The sequence below is a fragment of the Mastigoproctus giganteus genome, chromosome 7 (assembly GCF_048544385.1).
Source record: "Mastigoproctus giganteus isolate SK-2022 chromosome 7, ASM4854438v1, whole genome shotgun sequence".
Taxonomy (NCBI): Eukaryota; Metazoa; Arthropoda; class Arachnida; order Uropygi; family Thelyphonidae; genus Mastigoproctus; species Mastigoproctus giganteus.
In genome coordinates, this window is record NC_143581.1 from 153,941,405 (window position 1) to 153,961,304 (window position 19,900).

The following is a 19,900-nucleotide window of genomic DNA, read 5'->3' on the forward strand; positions in this document are numbered from 1 at the left end:
AGAGGATTTGCATGGCGGTGGTCCTTATGCAGCGAAAATAAAATATAAAACAGACAGCACTCTAAAGCAGAGCCACACCACTGACATACTGTAAGCTGAATCAGCTTATATTGAAGAAAAAAGGAAAATAGATGGCGGCACAGGCGTTGCTAAATTAGCATATCGACCCATTACTATTGAATTATATTAAATGTTGACGAAAGTTAAATTATATTAAAAAATTAAAATAATTAAGCATTCATTAGAGGCAGCAACTTGCAATTCCTCCATATGAAGCCGAAATATATACTATCATTAAATGTTATTAAATAAAGTTAAATTATAATGAAATGAATAAATAATTAAGCATTCATTAGAGGCAGCGACATGCAATTCCTCCATATGAAGCTGAAATACATCCAATATTTTAAATTAAATAAAATAAAACATAAGCCAGTAGTATGGCAAAAACTGTAGAGCGAAAATTAACATAAAAATAACCCAAATAAACAATCAAACATAAAGAAAGAATAGATATAAATAGTAGCCCAGAAACCCTAGTATAATTTTGATCTTTAAATCCAATTAATAAAAACTATACAAAATTTAGGATAATGCCAATTAGTTATTAATTTAGCGGTACCCCCCCGAGAGGTACCAGTTCCGAAAGACGTGAAATATCACCAAAAGAGGGTTAAAGGAACTACCAAACGATAACAAAATCAAAATAAACTAAAATAAAATAGAATAGACTGACCATCATGCCCCATATCGACAGAGGACCACGAGGCCAATAATGGTCATGGAATCTTAATTCTAATAAATGATTATTTAATCATTTATTAGAAGCTTAATTATTTATTCATTTCATTATAATTTAACTTTATTTAATAACATTTAATGATAGTATATATTTCGGCTTCATATGGAGGAATTGCAAGTTGCTGCCTCTAATGAATGCTTAATTATTTTAATTTTTTAATATAATTTAACTTTCGTCAACATTTAATATAATTCAATAGTAATGGGTCGATATGCTAATTTAGCAACGCCTGTGCCGCCATCTATTTTCCTTTTTTCTTCAATATAAGCTGATTTAGCTTACAGTATGTCAGTGGTGTGGCTCTGCTTTAGAGTGCTGTCTGTTCTATATTTTATTTTCGCTGCATAAGGACCACCGCCATGCAAATCCTCTGCATTGGTTGATCTATCGGAGAATGGAAGGGTGGTTTGGTTCTTCGATATTTCCGCCTTTGCGATGTTTTGTATGACGATTGAAATGCAGCGATTCCATGACCATTATTGGCCTCGTGGTCCTCTGTCGATATGGGGCATGATGGTCAGTCTATTCTATTTTATTTTAGTTTATTTTGATTTTGTTATCGTTTGGTAGTTCCTTTAACCCTCTTTTGGTGATATTTCACGTCTTTCGGAACTGGTACCTCTCGGGGGGGGTACCGCTAAATTAATAACTAATTGGCATTATCCTAAATTTTGTATAGTTTTTATTAATTGGATTTAAAGATCAAAATTATACTAGGGTTTCTGGGCTACTATTTATATCTATTCTTTCTTTATGTTTGATTGTTTATTTGGGTTATTTTTATGTTAATTTTCGCTCTACAGTTTTTGCCATACTACTGGCTTATGTTTTATTTTATTTAATTTAAAATATTGGATATATATATATATATATTTTTTTTTTTTTTTTTTTTTTTTAAGGTCCTAGCCACTGAAATCTCAGGAAATTAGGTGGCAGGACTTGCCAGAGTAAATCTTAGTCTACTGGTGTTTCCTGTCTCCACGGGGTAAAAGTTGGGCAACGTTGGGCCTCAGCAGGCGTCCAGCAGCTAAATGACCAGATGAACAACAGTACACGACCCTACACATGTACAATATCCATATACTTTTGAATCTCTGGCATTTCCAGTAAACTGGCACACCCATCACAATGCAAGCAACGCGGAGATGGGGGGAACCCCTGGTGCCGCTTAACACTAAACATACTTTACACTTTACCCATGTGAAGTACCTTCCATTTGCCAATATTAACCTACAATCACCACTTCTCAGGCCATCTGCCTAATTTTTCTAGATCCTGTTGCAGTAGTATACTCTAATTACTGTCATTAACCATCCTGCCAACCTAGACATTAAGTCTGACGTGCCTTCATCAATATCATCAATAAATATAGAAAACAAAAACGGGCCCAGCATGGAACAGTGGGAAACTTGAATATTTTTTATCTCTATTTTATTTTTATATTTTTTGATTTTTATTTTTTCTCCTTTTTTCCTTCAATTCTTTTTTTCCCCTCCAACACTCAAACTATCATCCCCTGCCCCTTTCCAATAAAAACTTCCAGAGATTTTTTTAGGGCCCTCCTAGCAAGCTCAGACAATGTCCAGGGTTCGCCCCAGCTAAAAACTATCTACACCCAGACTACCTTATCGTGGTAGTGGATGGGTAATGGGGCCTCTCCACTACCATGAGTCTAATGAATCCACTAAACCTGCAAACAAAAAATGTTGTGTGCTGTCCTATTACTGTACTGAGTGGATTAAGTGTTTGAAAATGGGGATTGACAGAGAAAATTGTAGTGTTAATTGTTGTACCGTGTGTGTAAAAAATTTAATTAGTTATTTTTGCAGATTAAGTTATATGAATGTGAGTTAAGTCACCTATGTAAACCATGCAGCAACTGAATGAACATCTGAGATTAGTATAGAAAAAATATGGTGTCTTGGTAGACATGTATAGTATCTTATGTAGGATGGCACCTGAACGTCGATTCATCTCCGTCTTTGTACACTGTGATGATTACAGAAGGCACTGTAAAAGGCCAGAAATGTGTGTAACATTATGTTCGTGCAATGTGTGTGTTGTTGTGTTGTTTAGTTGTTTCTGGCCGTTTTGTCACCAGGCAGGCGATCACCTGGAAAGCCTGCTCAGTGTCCGTCTACACCACGGGGAGGTAGGCCACAACTATGCATGTATCGCGACCTCCCTGGTTTACCAGCTCTTACTGCCCTAATATCAGAGCAAAAAATAAAAAAATAATAATAATAATAAAAAAATATATATATTAAAAATAAATAAATAAATAAAAGTAAATAAATAAAATATAAAATTGAAGATAAAGAAAAAAAAAAATATATATATATATATATCTGATCCCGCACTGGCCTCCACTAGGAAGGCTAGGAGGTATTCCGTAGTTGAGTGTGAAGGCGTCCCTGGCAATCAAAAGCATGACGAGCAAATTCTTGCAGGGACTGGAAGTTTTCTGTGGTGCTCAAGAAGTCCGGCTCATTTCCAGGGACAGTGATACTGGTGGAGAGAAGAAGGTTCTGTTGAAGATCTTGGTATTGGTGGCAATGGTATAAAATATGTTCCCAGTCTTCTGGGTCACCACAAGAACAGAGGTGATTCAGCAAGGTTGAAAGTTGCAAGTTTGGCATTAAGGGAGCCATGACCAGAGAGTAAGTAGAGTGTACAGACCAGGATGAAACTATTTCTGAGTGGACTCTAACGTGGCAAAGGTGACGTTAGGGATGAACTTTAAAGTAACAAGACCCTTAGAGGTAGCGGACCATCTGTCTTGCCAGCTCTGCATCAAAATATTCCAACAGCGTCTTTTCTCTGCCTTGGGATCCACAGTGACATCGATGGTAATGCCAAGAAAGGTGACAGGGACAGCGTGCCTAATGTAGAAGCACAGGCCGTGATACATAAGAAAGAGATCGAGGGGCAGACAGCTGTTAAGGACCTGCAAAGCAGGAGTAGACACAGTCCTACAGGCCCTGCACATTGCACAATGGTGTCTTGATAGTTAATTGGATAGCACCTACATATGTCCTGCTATCTGTATGGTGATAAAAGTAAGAAAAACTTGTGAGAGAGTGTTGTGTTATGTGCTGTTATTCAGTCTGCCCCTAAATATGTGTGTAAAAAAAAAAAAAAAGTGTAATTATGTAAACATGACAGAGGTGAAATTGGGCTGAGTGCATGTATGTAGCATGTGTTGTTCTAACAGATCCCCAAAATTAGACTGCAGTGAGGCAACTTACCAAGAAATCACCTTTCCCTGCAGACATCAGTCTCCTCTTCTGAAGCATGACGTGGGATTCCACAACACCAACTTCAGCTGGCCTGGCCAGTGTGGGATTACTAACAAGCACTGCACGTCCACAGTATGAACTCCTTCCACCCCACATAGGATGCCCTGGCCTGGCCCTATGATTTTACTCCCTTACGATCCCTGTCACCTTCCTCATCCCAACCTTTTTGCCGGGTGGACTCTACCACTACAAATTTTTCCTATTTTAAACATTTCCCCTAGTGTACGATGAGCTCTTTCCACAGAGGTGCTCCTCTATCCCTTTAACTTCCTGTTTCCAGGTGGAAATTCTTTCATAATCCACCTTCCTTATCTTCATCTGTCCCTGTCCTCCTTATCTGTCTCCCCCACTTGCCTTTTCACTTTCCAGAGTAAGTTCCCTCCCCAAAGGCCCTCCCTGGCAACTCAGGCATCATCCAGGGCTCACACCAGCCAGAGACCTTTCTATTCCTTCCTATACCCAGCCTGCCTCCCCCAGGGAAATGGACAGGTGCTGTGGGATTGATTTGGTAGTTGTTGGCGCATCGGCTTCTGTGGCCATATTGCACCTCCCAAGGTTTTTGCAGTACTTTGATCCAAGCCCGAGGCGGGAATCGAACCCGCGACCTTTGGGTTGCCGGGCAGGTACTTTACCCACTCGGCTAGCCCGGTCGGCTGGTGCTGTGGGACAGTCACTTGTGGTTAGTGACCGGAGGTAGAACAAACCAAAGCTAAAACTCACACTATCTCTGCCTTTACAGAGATTGTACTGCAACACAAAGTATACAGACAAAAAAGTTGGGGGAGAGGAACTCCCAGTGCTATTTGACAATCAACACTATACCCTCCAACAAGGAGGTAGGCCAGGTGTCCAGGATTTGCTCTAGCCTAAAGGCTAGGGTGAACCCTGGATGCCAGGAGGCCCTTAAAAAAAGGTCTGGAAGTTTTTAATAGAAAGGAGCGTGGGGTGATAGTTAAAATGTTGAAGAAAAAGTGAAGACAAAGAAGGTGGTGATAGGAAGACTTCCAACTGGAAAATGGAAGTTAAGGGGAACAGAGGGTCACCCCTGCAGAAAGAACCCATACTCCACATGGGGGTAGGGAAAGATTGTTAAGAGCAGTGCATGAGAAGGACTGGTGTAAATCCTTTTATATATAAAATAAACAGATAAAAAATACATTTTCTTTTTTTCTGCATTCCTCCTTTCTAAATCCCCAAAATATTTAATTTATGACCTGTGTGATACACTAAATTGGCGTAGCCATGAATTGTTTTTCTCCAAATTGTCATACACCAAACTGCATACACCGAATTGATGTGAACCCCTTTTTATCTATATATTTTATATACAAAGCTCAATTTCAATTATCTGAGGCTATCTAGGCATAAAAGGATTTAGAATAACAGGATGTGTTAAAGTTAGCAAATTTATGGGTGTTAGCTGTAAGCATCCATCCACACTAAGAAACTTTGCAATTTTGTATAAAGGGTACTTACATCTTACACATTAATTCTTTTTCTCTTGCTTTCCAAAACTGAACAGTACTCCTCTTTTTATTCTTAAATTTCACATGTTGTTTTGCCATACTATCCTGCAATTAAAACAATTAACTACAAATAATTATTATAATGTGTAACAGATATTATAATTACTTTATTGAATATTGCACATTTTACATAATTAATATACTAAATGTGTTTAATAAGTTTTAATTATCCCAATCACATATATTAGCTTACTTCTGAATTTAGCTAAAGATTTAACGTTAGAGCCTTTGTTATTAATCATATCATAACATTGTTATTGTTATTTTTGGCACAAGGGCTGCTCAGGCCATATTGCGCCACATGATAACATCATATCCCATAACTAGCAAATTGTAGTGAATAAATAGACTGAAGATATCAATCATGTAGGTTAGATTACTTTTGTATTTTGCTAAGCATTTAGAAAGTCAGTAGCACTATTTTGAAATGTAATAACCAATGCATAACCTGGGAATATGCAGCATCATATAGTCTTATCTATTAGCTCATATATTTTTAAATTTAAAATTACAAGAACTTATTCACAAGAGAACCGCTTTTGATGGCAGTACTCTTGTAACTCATGGCTACATACAATATGCTACTTGTTGGTTTTTTTTGGAGTTATATGTAGTGGGACATGGTATGGACAAAAGAAGTGCAGTCTGGCCTTACATGAGGGCTCAAGGAACAGGTTAATGCCCGCCAAAGGAATTAAAATGATGGTCCCATCAAGTGCTCAGATGCCTCTCACAACAATGGAGATTACACCACACAACACAATGACATCTTCTATGGCAGGAAGCAGCTATTGTCAGGAAAATATATTTTGTAAAAAGGATAAATGGAATAAAAACACGGTATGTCTGCTAGGAACAAAATTTGATGATGTATGTGTTGGTACTAGTGATAATAAGAATAGGAAATCTGACGATTTACTTCATAAGTACATGGCAACGTTGAGAAAAAATCGAGTTAGGATTAAATTTAAAATTGTCTGAAATACTGCTCATACATGACAGGAGGGAACAGTGATGAGAGCCTTGTCGATCAGCCCAGGAGAGACTGCAAGGCTCATGAAGTAGAATTCTTCTCAGTATAATCTGTGCTTATTAACAGGAGAGACTGTTTTTACAGGGATGGGATACACTTTTCAATAGTAGGGGTGCAAAAATATTTGCTGATACTATCAAGGCAGTATTAGATGTGTCATAAAACTGCTAGCTAAGGGGATACATAGGCCAATAGATTAACAGCAGCCACAGTCTGAGGTAAATGTGATTTTTTCACACAGTTCTATTGAAACATGCTGTAGCCAAGAAAGTAAGGTGTCAGGATTTACAAGGCCTGCTGGGGTGGGGATATTCACAAAACAAGCAAATACATGGGTTGTATTGAAGTTTACCAAGAGGGAAAAAAAGGTACATGTATACTTACTTATGCATTAATGCTAGGGGGGGCTTAGTAACTAAGCAAATTTAATTTGAAGTAAAATGCAAACATTGTTGGTATGTCGAAGACACGGTACCACTCAGACATAAGGAATACAGAATTTTGAATATGGGGAGTACAAATGTGTGCAAAAAGGAAAGGAGGGAAAATATGCTCTTAGGAAGCACAGAAACTAAGGCAGTGATTAATGCTAGGGGGGGCTTAGTAACTAAGCAAATTTAATTTGAAGTAAAATGCAAACATTGTTGGTATGTCGAAGACACGGTACCACTCAGACATAAGGAATACAGAATTTTGAATATGGGGAGTACAAATGTGTGCAAAAAGGAAAGGAGGGAAAATATGCTCTTAGGAAGCACAGAAACTAAGGCAGTGCATCCAATCAGTGGAGGTGGCCAGTGCAAAGCTGAGTCAATTTGATGTGACATAAGTACATTAGCAAAACAAAAATGAGAGGCATGGCCAAATGGTGAGTAAATCAGGTCATAATGGATGATTTTAATTTTCTAGATTGACTGGAACTGGCGAGCTGGTAATTCACTCCCCACATTCAAAAAATCATACAGATTTTTTTGAATGTGGCGAGTACAAATGTGTACATAAAAAGGATAAGAGGGCGTAAAGAACAATACTCTTAATCAGATTATCAGCTGTGACCCTTCATGTATTAGGAATTTCTAGATAAAGGAACAAACTAGGTTACAGTGCTGATGGTGTATTACTATGGATATACTTTAAAGATATAACTACTGTAAAAAGTAAAGGAGAGGAATTATTAGCATTAGTAGAGGCATATGATGCAAGAAAGCAAGCTTATTGAGCATCAACCAAAAAAAAAATAAAAACACCCCTTCCCATTTCATCCAGCCATTTGTTCCAAAAGTTTTTCCACTTCTTCCTTGAATTTACTTAAGCTATCCACTTATCACAACAGATGAAAGTTTGTTCCAGCAATCAACTACCACAAATTTCCACACATCTACTCAACAAATATTTTTCCTCAATTTCAGTTTATTCCCCTCAGGTTTGTAATCTGAGCAAGAGGAGGAATCCCATTAACACTAAGGCTGCTCAATCCATTCAAGGCCTTAAACACCTCAATCAGATCACCTCACAGATGCCTAGTCTCCAGACTCAGCAATTTGCAGAACTTAATTTTTCTTCGGAAGGGCACCCATTTGTTTCCATCACCAGGCTTGTTGCTGTTCTCTGTTCTAATTCTAGCAAACCTACATCCTTCCTAAAATAAAACTTCCAGACCTGTACACACAATACTCAAGGTGTGGCCTGACCATTGCCTTATACAAAGGGATAACCATCACCTTATCCCCTGCCGCCTCTGTAGCCAGGTGGGCAGGAGCAGCAGTGCGTAGCACACGCTTTTTGATTAGACAGGGGTTTGAGCCCGTGACCACCAAATACAGAGGATGCGGAAATGTCAGGGAATGACCACCGCATATCCCCAGAGCAATATGGCCTTAGCTGCTAATACTCCTAAAAACCAAATAACAACAATAATAACCTTATCCCCTTAGCCAATTCTTGAATATCATTGATAAGACCCCATGACCTATTCTGGCAGGCTGTCTGCACTGCTCAAAAAACTTCATATCTGACTGCACAATTACCCCCAGATCTCTTTCATTCTCCACTACCCTGAGTGTAACACCACTGAGTTGGTACATTTCTCTGGTGTTACTGCTATATAGGCAGTACAGTAAACCCCCGCTATTCGCGGGAGTTACGTTCCTGAGAAATGCCGTGAATACTGAAAACGCGAATACTGAGTTATGGCTCCCATAGTAATAAAGGGGTTCTGTTCCAAAGTATGAAATATATAAGAAAAACTAGTCTAATATTTTGTCTGTGTATGTATTATATGTACCTTCATAATATGACTATGTACATAGACAGTACATAGTGAAATGCAAGCATATGGCATCAAAATGAAAATAAGAAACAATTTAATATTAAATGTAATATTTATTAGAAATTTCAAACCAGCGTCTTTGCTAACTAAAAAAACTTATCCCGTCAGTGCTATCACCAGTTTCGCTAAAGTGTTGATAAAGGAGTTTTGCCTTTTCACATATGATGAGCGAACTTAATGGAATTTTATTTTGAGTTTGGTCTTCTATCCACAGATTTAAAGCCTTATCCATTTTTTCTAATTTAACATCATGAGTTACAGAGCAAATTTGAAGCAATTAGTGCGTTTTCACGGACACTACGGCGGATTTTTTCTTCCGATTTCTTGATTGATCGTACTGTTGACTCATTGATTTTATAATGTTTTGCCACCAAGGAGACATTTTCACCATTAGAAATTTTATCTAATAACTCAATTTTATTCGCTAATGTCATCACCTTCTTTGATCTTTTCACATTTCCCTTGTTATTCGTAGCCATATTTTTGTACAGGTTAGAAAGAACTTGTCCACAATAAAGTCACTTTCTTCCATTAACACACTTGAAAAAGTCTGTTTTACACTGCAAAACAGTAGATTTATCACTTTTGTAAGCATATCAATTTATAAATTGATAAATTTATTCAATTTATAAGCATATAAATTAAAAGCAAACGACGAAACCTTCCATGACAAGCGCATAACACATACTGAACAAGGATTAGCGAGAAACATCCACGCTCAAGATTTTGTCACCCCTCTCTGCCCCCACTGAGCGCTGTTTTGACCGGAAAGATAATTTTAGCCACGCCCATGTTTTTTTATGGTGGAAAATGTTCACAACGCTTTAAAATTCACGTTTTTTTAGGTTTCATTTTATATTAAATCAGCAACCATGAATACACAAAACCATGAATACAGATACTGCGAATAGCTAGGGTTTACTGTACTTTCCATTTGTCAATGTTAGGCCTCGGTTCCCACTCCTCAGCCCATCTGCCCAAATTTTCCAGATACTGTTGCAGCAGCATACTATCATTACTGTTATTAACAACTCTGTCAACCTTTGTATCATCTGCAAACTTTGACGTTAAGCTTGATATACCTTCATCAATAGCATTGATAATTATACAAAACAACAATGGGCCCAACTCAGACCCTGGGGAACATCGTTAATAACATCAGTCCACGAAGAGCAATGTCCATTGATTACCACTCTGTCTTCTCCCACTCAACCATCCTTTTATCCATTGTAGCAACTTGCCCTTAATGCCATACTGTTCCAATTTGTACAACAGTCTTCCATGTGCAACAGTATGGAAAGCTTTCCTGAAATCCAATTATATGATATCAAAATTATTTTTGCATCCAGTTCCTTTGTGACCACGTCATAATATCCAATCAAATTGGTCCGACGAGACTTCCACTTAAAAAACCCATGCTGTGTCTGAATTAATACTGCAGTCTTGTCTACATGATCCTGCAATGCTTCTTTAACCAGTGACTCCATTATTTTCCTGGAACATAATTAAAACTAACAGGTCTGTAATTACTCGTGTCAACCTTTGATCTCCCTTTGTGAATTGGAGATAAATTTGCACATCACCAGTCGTTGGGGACTTCCCCTGGGTTCAAGGGTGCTCTCATGATTATGGCTAAGGGTTTGTTTACTTCCTTTGCTGCCTCCTTTAATATAACTGAATAGATCCCATCCACCTGGGTGCCTTTCTTATGTTTCACTTCATCAATTTCATCCCCACTTTGCTCTCAGTTATTACAAAATCATTTAACTCCCTGTTAGAGTTTGATAAACATCTGGCCTTCTCCTCCTTTAATAAATCCTCATGTATGAATATAAATGCAAAATACTCATTTAGTTTGGCAGCTATCTGAGAATGATCATCTACAGTCAAACCATTGATATCAAGTAGACCAATCTGATTCATCCCCTTCCTTTTCCTTTATATAAGTAAAAAAGTCTTTGCTGTTTTTCTTTGCTTCCTTTGCCAAAGATTTCTTGCAATCTGCCTTCACTTGCCTAACTTCCTTTGCAACTTCATTACCGACTAGCTCATATCTACCATAGTTTTCTGTGTCACCTGATAATTTTTATGCATCCCATGAATTTTTCTTCTCTGCCACAAACCTCATTAATTCATCTGATATCCTAAGTGGATATCAGATGAATTCCGGATTAAGTCCCTCAAGGCTTCCCATTTAGAATTCACTGTTGGTAACATCATCAGCTGATCCCACTGTATAGAATTTAAAAACTGTCTGAAATCACTGTAGTCACCTTTACGAAAGGAAAAACCCAGATGGTAGTTACATCTTTAAGTAAATCCCACATCAGTACCCTGTGATCACTGCCACCTAGTGGTTCCTTTATCTGTAAATTCTTAATGCATGAATAATCACATCAAGAGTGTTACTACCTCTTTTTGGCTCTCTAATTTGCTGCTATAGAAAACAATCATCCAATAAATCCACAAAAGCCTTGCTAGTATGTGAGTGCCCAACCAACAAGTTCCAGTCAATATCTGGAAAGTTAAAATCTCCCATTATAAGACACTCTGATTTACTGGCCCACTCTATTTCTCTGTATAATTGTTCATTTTTAAGTAAGACTAAATGCAACCGGGCATAATATTTAACAGTTATAATTATCTATATAATATCAGTGTAAAAACACCATAGACAACTCTTAAAGGAAAAACTACGATAGTAGTGTAAAAGGCATCATTTCAACTGTATCTCATATTGTGCTCCTCCTTCACAACAAGTTACCATGTATTGCACTACCTCGAATAAGTAACGCTTCACTAATAGAGAAGACTATTGTTACTTAATCTCAGTGGACGACACCACCCAGACAGCACCTTTTCAAGGCTTGTTGGCCTTTCATCAGTGGATGGGCAGGCACCCTTACTCACTTAAACATTATCACATACACCTTTTGGCACCTCTCATATTGTGAAATTATCTTCACAACTGGGTTGTCATGTTTGCAATACCAGGGTGCCTGCCCACCCACCGATGAAAGGCCAACAAGCCTTGAAACAGTGCCATCTGTATGGTGGTGCGCACTGAGAATAAGTAACAATAGTCTTCTTTATTAGTGAAGCATTACTTATTTGAGGTAGTGTAATACATGGCAACTTGTTATGAAGGATGAGCACAATATGAAATACAGTTTAAATGATAACTTTTACGCTACTATTGTAGTTTTTCCTTTAAGAATTTTCTATGGTGTTTTTGCCAATATTATACAGATAATTGTTCATTGTACTCATTAGAATCATTAGGCCTGTAACAAACTACTACCCTCATTTTTGCTTTCCCAGTGCTTATGTCACGCTACTATTGTATTATTTTACGCTACTATTGTAGTTTTTCCTTTAAGAATTTTCTATGGTATTTTTGCCAATATTATATAGATAATTGTTCATTGTACTCATTAGAATCATTAGGCCTGTAACAAACTACTACCCTCATTTTTGCTTTCCCAGTGCTTATGTCACACCAAACTGACTCAGCATTTCACTGCCCACCCGTGTCAACTGGATGCACTTCCTTAGATTTTGTGTATTTCTTAACTAACAGCATAACCCCTCCTCCCTACCTATCATGTCTATCCTTTCTGTACACATTGTATTTCCCATATTCCAATTCTTCATTCCTTATATCTGTGTGACACTACATGTCTGATATCCCAACATTATCCACCTTTGATGTCTTGACCAGCACTTCAAATTCATCAAATTTATTTACTATACAGGCAACCCCCCATATAATACGGTATTTCTACAACACGGTTTCGCTCTAACGCAATTGATAAATTGCGGCAATCCTTGCACAACACAGTACTTAAATAATACGGTTTTGCTCTAACACGGTTTGAGAATTGCAGGAAATCTCACGGAACACTATTTTTGAGCTTTTGTGCTGGGAAAACCCTTCTATTACATTAGATGTAATTTTCAACGTTTCCATTTCTTTTTGTGAATCCCTGTTGTTGACTCACTAGTCATTATCGCCTTCGTGGTATTTTTCTAAAGCACATTTCTGGAGGTCACTAGCATAAAACAATAAAAACAATTTGCAGTTTTCAGCTTATAGGTCTTTTCTGTTAGTGTAATCAATTATAAACAGGTAGTAAAGGCTTGCATTTGCTATAGTAACAACAGCTGGAATTCTGTGGGTTTTCACATTATTGTGGTGAAATGTGTTTCCTCTTCCATGAAATATTTGATCATATAAAAACATAAATAAATTTTCAGAAACTCATTACTCCGTATCTCACTTGTGTGTTTCGTGTTTGTTGCTACTTGTGCATGCCGTGTTCTTTGTTATTAATTGCTTGTTTTTACTGTTTAAATTTTACAACAAAAAAAAAAAAAGTCAGTGAACAGAAATATCAATTATTATGTACATATTACAATACGTATTGATTAAGCTATGTATGTAAGCGTTAATTTCTTTTTATTTTTCTAACTAGAAAATATTTTTCCAATTTTCATGTCTCATTTAAAGTGGAGGTCCACTGTATTTTGTTGAGAGATCCCTGGGTTAGATTCTGTAGTATTGAACTTGTGCTTGTTTGAGACCATAAAAAATAATTGTGACTTCGAAGAGTACAGTTTGTGACTTTTAAAGACAGCAGAAGGTACACAAAATCTAGATGCTACAGAAGAGATCGTGCTTAGCAGTGATGAAGAGGAAGAAAATTAAACGAACACACATTATCTGACATATAATGTATCATAGTTTGTAAAGTAAGACGATTGTTCAGTTATTACTATTTAAGTTACTACTATTATAAAAATAAAGTTAAAATATTAGGTTATTACTACTATAAAAACTAAGTTTCCAATAGTTGTAAAAAAAATTAGCATATTTTTGTTATCTTTTGGAACATAACCCCCTTTTTGTACTGATTCTTAGTCCCGTATAATATGGTTTCACATTACATGAGATTTTGTAGGAACTAAACTACCGTGTTATACAAGGGTTACCCGTACTCCCATACATGTACATGCATTGTTCTTACTCTTAATTACTCTAACACAGTCCATGCATTTTCTTGTTTCATGACTCTCAGCAGTTCCTGAAATCACAAGCAACTTGCTTTCCAGACTGTGGCTCATTCCAACAGAAGCAGTGCAAGAATCATTTCCACCTCTGCCTGCAGCTACTGTTCTATTACATCTATTATTCTGTGAATCCCCCCCCCAAGCTAGCAGTTTTCCAACCCACATAACATTGCCTCGATAACATCAGCAAATATTCTTGCACCCTTTTTATTTAAGTGTATCCCATCCCTGTAGAAGCAGCCTTTGTGTAAACAAGCACAGACCACGCTGAAAAAAATTCTATCCCATGAGCCTTGCACAATCTCTCCAGGGCCGAATTGATTAACAAGGCTCTCATTGTATCCCTTCTATCGTGTCTGGGCAGGATTGCAGACACTTGCAAATTTAAACCTAACTTGCAACTTTTTTTCAACTTGACCTGTACTTGTTAAGTAAATCTGCAGATCTCCAACCACTAATGTCATTAGTGCCAACATGTACAAAAATATCATCGTTTGTGCCCTTAAAAGATCTGTTTTATAATATCATCAACTTTTGTCCCTAGCAGACATACCCTGGTCCTATTCCAGGGTATGTTTTTGCCAGGGTAAAGTCTTATCTTTAAATAAAGACGACTACAAATGGCCTCAGACAGTTTTTTAGCTTCTATTCGGTGGGGCCAACTGGTGATGTTAACAACATGGAAATTCTCAATGGGAAAAGTTTTTAGCTGCAACAGTTTTTGCAAAAGACAATATTGCCAATCTGTGCTGTGACTCTTCTTGTGTGTTCATAGAAAATTTCAGGTTTGTAACTGTATTCTTCTCCTTTACAGATTGCACTTAAGTGTGGAAGATGAATGGAGTGGCCACTGTTGAGAGAATCAAGCATCATGCAGTCATTGAATACCTTAATTTAAAGGGAATGTCACTGAAAGAAATTCATGAAGGTATGCAGCAAACATTAGGGATATCTTATCCTTCATAAGCCACAGCCAAAAACTGGGTTGCAGAATTTTAGTGTAGACAAGACAGTGTTGAAGATGTACGCTACAGTGGGAAGCCTATTTTACATGTTAACACTTGCAAATGTGGATGCCATTCATGACCTGATCATGAAAGACTGCAAAATAACACTGGAGCACATTGAGACAACATTCAACATCTCCCAGGAGCGATCTCACAATAATATGGTGATTTTTTTAGGAATGAAAAAGGTTTCTTCAAGCTGGGTCCCTAAAGCTGTTGTTGTTGTTGTTGTTTATTTGGTTTTTAGGAGCATTAGCAACTAAGGCCATATTGCTCCAGGATATGCGGTGGTCATACCCTGACCTTTCCGCATCCTCCGTATTTGGTGGTGACGGGCTTGAACCCCGGTCTAATCAAGAAGCGTGTGCTATGCACTGCTGCTCCTTCCCACCTGGCTACGGAGGCGCCGGTCCCTAAAGCACTAAATGCAGGTTAGAAGTTGGAAAGAGTGAGGTGTTGCCATGAGATTGTGTAGCATTTTTAAGCAAATATTCCTAGCTTTCTAGGATTCTAGGTCAATTTCCTAGAATGAAGTGTCACTATCGATGCAGAGTATTATTCTAACCTACTGAGATAATTCCACCAGAAATTGAAGCTCCAGAAGCGTGGGAAATTGTCAAAGGAGTAATCTTGCATCAAGACAATGCACTGGCACACATAGCATTTGTGACTTGGGCAACACTGCATGACTATGGGTTTGAGCTATTACAGCATCCTTCCTACTCACTGGATTTGGCTCCAGACTAGTTTATTTCCAAATCTCAAAAAGGACTTGAAAGGATAAGGTCATGTGGACATGTGTTTCTGTAATGGGCAGCACCCGAAATGTCAGTTCATCTCCGCCTCTTATCTCTGTGAAGAACAGTACCACTGTAGAAGGACCAGAAATGAGTAGTGTATGTTTGTGTGTATTATGTGTGTGTGTGTGTGTGTGTGTGTGTGTGTGTGTGTGTGTGTGTGTGTGTGTGTGTGTGTGGCCACTTGGCTACCCAGAAGCATCAGTCACCTGGACCAATGATTCTGGATACTCGTCCACACCACGGAAAGGTGGGTCAGTCCCAGTGTAGCTCACCGCACTGTCTCAATTCGAGACTCTGACCCAGCTGAGCCAGATTACTTTGGGAGCTCAATCCAGAGGAGGGAAAAAAAAGTTCCAGTGTTAAAAAATAAATAAATAAAAAATAAAATAAAAAGTAAATTTTTAAAAAAATTATACATAAATATACAGTTGGTCATCAACTTACGACCGACTTCTGTTCTGACTGACAGGTCGTAAGTCGATCTGGTCGTATGTCGGCCATATATTTATTAACAGTATTTTTTAACCTTTCTAATCTTTTTATCATCTTTATAATTTATTTTTATAATCTTTTAAATTTTTATCATCTTTTATTTTTCATTTTAAATACAGTAATGTTTTTATCTTTTACTTAGCGATACTGTACATACCTTCGTTTCTACGCCTAGGCTATCTCTCTCCATGAGGTTAAATTCAAATGTTCTCTACATTTTAATTGGTAAATTATTCATACTGTTTATAAAAATACAAAACTACAATATATTGTGCATAAGGTGAAAAATAATACTGTACATAATGTACTGTAAACACAAAAATACAATCTAAAATTAATGTAAAAATTAATATTAGTACAATAATAAGAGGAGTTTACCTCAATATAGTGTGTAGAACACTTCCGTATGATACCCTCCAGAAATTAAAACGGAAAAAAATCGACAACTTAACGGTATAAATAATTAAATAATAAATTTAACACAATTCAAATCAATTTAAAACAATTAAAAATCAAATTAATGCAATTAAAAGAATCTAACAAAAATCGATACACACAACTACATCTAAACAATCGATACACACAACTATGGGATATTTTTTGAAGGGCTTAGTACAAAATTACATTAAATCTACACTAAGGTACTTGGCCCAAAGTTACCATATTTCTTTTCTAAAATATTGCCTTCAAAACAACATCGTTCCGAAGTTTGCCAGGATGAATTTAAATCAAAGAATTTCAGGCATAAAACAACTAACACTGGCGACATCGCGTAATATTGTTAAGCTTGCCTTAAAATCTCGATATTCGAATAAACAAAAATACCTTTCTCAGGTTAGGAAGCTTCACGATAAATTAAAAAATTATCTACTTCCGAACGATTGGTCTGTATTGAAGACCTCCATAGATTTGCGACAGGAAGCACAGGCCTCAGAAATAAAAAACAGACACGTTAATAAGTTGCAAACATTATCGGATAGTTCAAGACACTTTCGTGCGAACTTTCGTGCGAATTCTAACACATTGTCACGGGCTTATGACCAAGTTCATACGAGTTGGGTGACATCCCCCCCCACAGACACACAACGTGTTACCACAGAATATGTCAGCTAGTTCACGAACACCCCCCCCCCCCTCACCAATTATCCAACGAACCGACATATCAACAGGTTACAAATCTTTCCTCGTGTACACTATCACAGGACCAGATTTCGCTTTTACCCAAAGGACTAAATTATAATTTATCACCTTGAAAACTGCCTAAAAAACAATGCGTAATTGATATTGAATTTGGACTTCGAAATGTTCCACAAAAAGATGTATTTATTCAACAAGTTAACCAAGTAGTAGTGAATAACATAAAAGAAACACGACTTCCTAAATTGAATACACATGACAGTTCAGCTTTACGAGAACTTCGGGGAAATAAGGACATTATTATACCGAGGGCAGATAAAGGAGATACAGTGGTAATACTAGATAAACATGATTATATTAATAAGTTAGATTCAGTTGTGTCAGATACCTCCACTTATCGTGAAGTAGACCCGGCACTGTTTACTAATTTGGTCAATCAATACAATAAAACATTAACCACGTATCGTAAAAACGACTACATTACTATGGTTCAGTTAAAGGAATTGAAGTCCAGAACATACAATATTCCTGCACTTTTCGGTCAGGTAAAATTACACAAGACTGGGTTTCCTATTCGACCTATTGTTTCCTACAGGAACTCGGCATTTTCATCCTTAGCCACTCATGTATATAACATTATAAAACCCTTTAGACAGGTAATACAATTTGGGATTAAGAACTACGATACATTATTTAATGAGCTTAAAGACTGTAGACTCGGCAACAATGACAATTTATTCTCACTAGATGTTACCTCATTATATACGAATGTAAACATTGAATACACATTAGATATTATTTGGGATATGTTAAATAAAAACTCGACACCGATTAATTATACGAAGCTACCTATTAAGGAAATTTTTCACTTAATTAAACTGTTAATTGAGGCTAACTACATCACCTTTCGAGACAAGGTATACAAACAAATTTTTGGATTACCAATGGGTTTGAGCCTGATTGGCTTAATGTCAGAGATCTATCTCTCAACGATTGAGCAAATACATTTGACACCTTTTCGAACCCGTATCACATACTATGGGAGGTATTTAGATGATGTTCTAGTTATTACCGATAGTAATACTATCCAAGACATTTTACATTCGTTTAATAATATTCATTCTAGACTCAAATTTACATTGGAAAGGGAGGATACGGATACTAAGTCATTAAACTTTCTAAATTTCACGCTTACCCGGGACTCGAATAAAATACAATTTAGCATCTATCGAAAACCTACAAACACCGGTATGCTTCTACATTATAATAGCTATCACCCGTTCACCTACAAAAGATAGATTATCTTTAATCAATTTCTTAATGCCTATAAATATTCAACGACGGAATCTGCTTTGGACTCAGAAATACAAATATTAACTAGCAGATTCTTAAACAGGGGTTATTCCATTACCACAATAAACCGAATTAGGGTACAAGCTAAGGATAGGATACAAAATACTACACCAATCAACAATAGTAATATCAAAAAATACTTTATTTCTGTCCCATATGTTGAACAGTGGCACAAACAGCTTAACAGATTCTTTAAAGATACCGAATTTAAAATTGTAGCTAGGCCAATACGGAAGTTACAAACTATACTGAACAATTGCTCGGTTCTTTCCGTGTTTGCAACACAAATTAATGATCTGGTATACAACATTTCTTGCGGTAATTGCGACTCATCTTATCAGGGTTCGACTCGATTTTCTCTTAATATTTGTGTAAATCAACATGAAGCCTCAGTTCGTGCTTCTCGTTCAGCAGCGTCAGAATTAGCCTTTCATGCCATTACTTTTTTATTTAACGAAGCCAAAATACTTAACGTTCAACATAATTATACGCGACTATTAATTGCAGAAACCGTTGAAATTAAATTACACGAGAATTCTGTTAATGTTCGGTGGCCATATTTGATCTCCGATGCGTGGACCTTTACTCGCATGCGCGAAGACAAATAATGTCTATTTAAGTATCAGGTTTAACCCGATTCGGTAATTTTCATTCCTGTGATCACGACATACGGTCGAAAAGCGTTGTCAGCTTCAGGAAGGAAAATCATTTTGAATCGATTTGAATTGTGTTAAATTTATTATTTAATTATTTATACCGAGTAAGTTGTCGATTTTTTCGTTTTTTCCGTTTTAATTTCTGGAGGGTATCATACGGAAGTGTTCTACGCACTATATTGAGGTAAACTCCTCTTATTATTGTACTAATATTATTTTCAACGTAGAACATATTGAGTAGTACAGCTCTGATTCATACTATCTAAGTAAAAATTAATACAAATTAAATATACAAAATCAATTTTTAATCTTTGCTTGTGCTGGGTTGTGGATCGTCAGGGTCATGTTCTTGGGTTGAGGTAGGAGATGTTTATTTAGAGAGACATTATGCAGAGG

At 36.9% G+C, this 19,900-nt stretch overlaps 1 protein-coding gene across 1 annotated transcript in view; it reads right to left on the reverse strand.

Moving 5' to 3' along the window:
* The window catches only part of LOC150083269 (uncharacterized), a 215,629-nt gene that overhangs the window by 62,556 nt on the left and 133,173 nt on the right, over positions 1-19,900 (reverse strand). Inside the window, exon 11 of the mRNA XM_090377141.1 lies at positions 5,578-5,672. Within this exon, the coding sequence (XP_090233267.1) occupies positions 5,578-5,672 (95 nt within the window). The remainder of the gene's footprint in view (positions 1-5,577; positions 5,673-19,900) is intronic.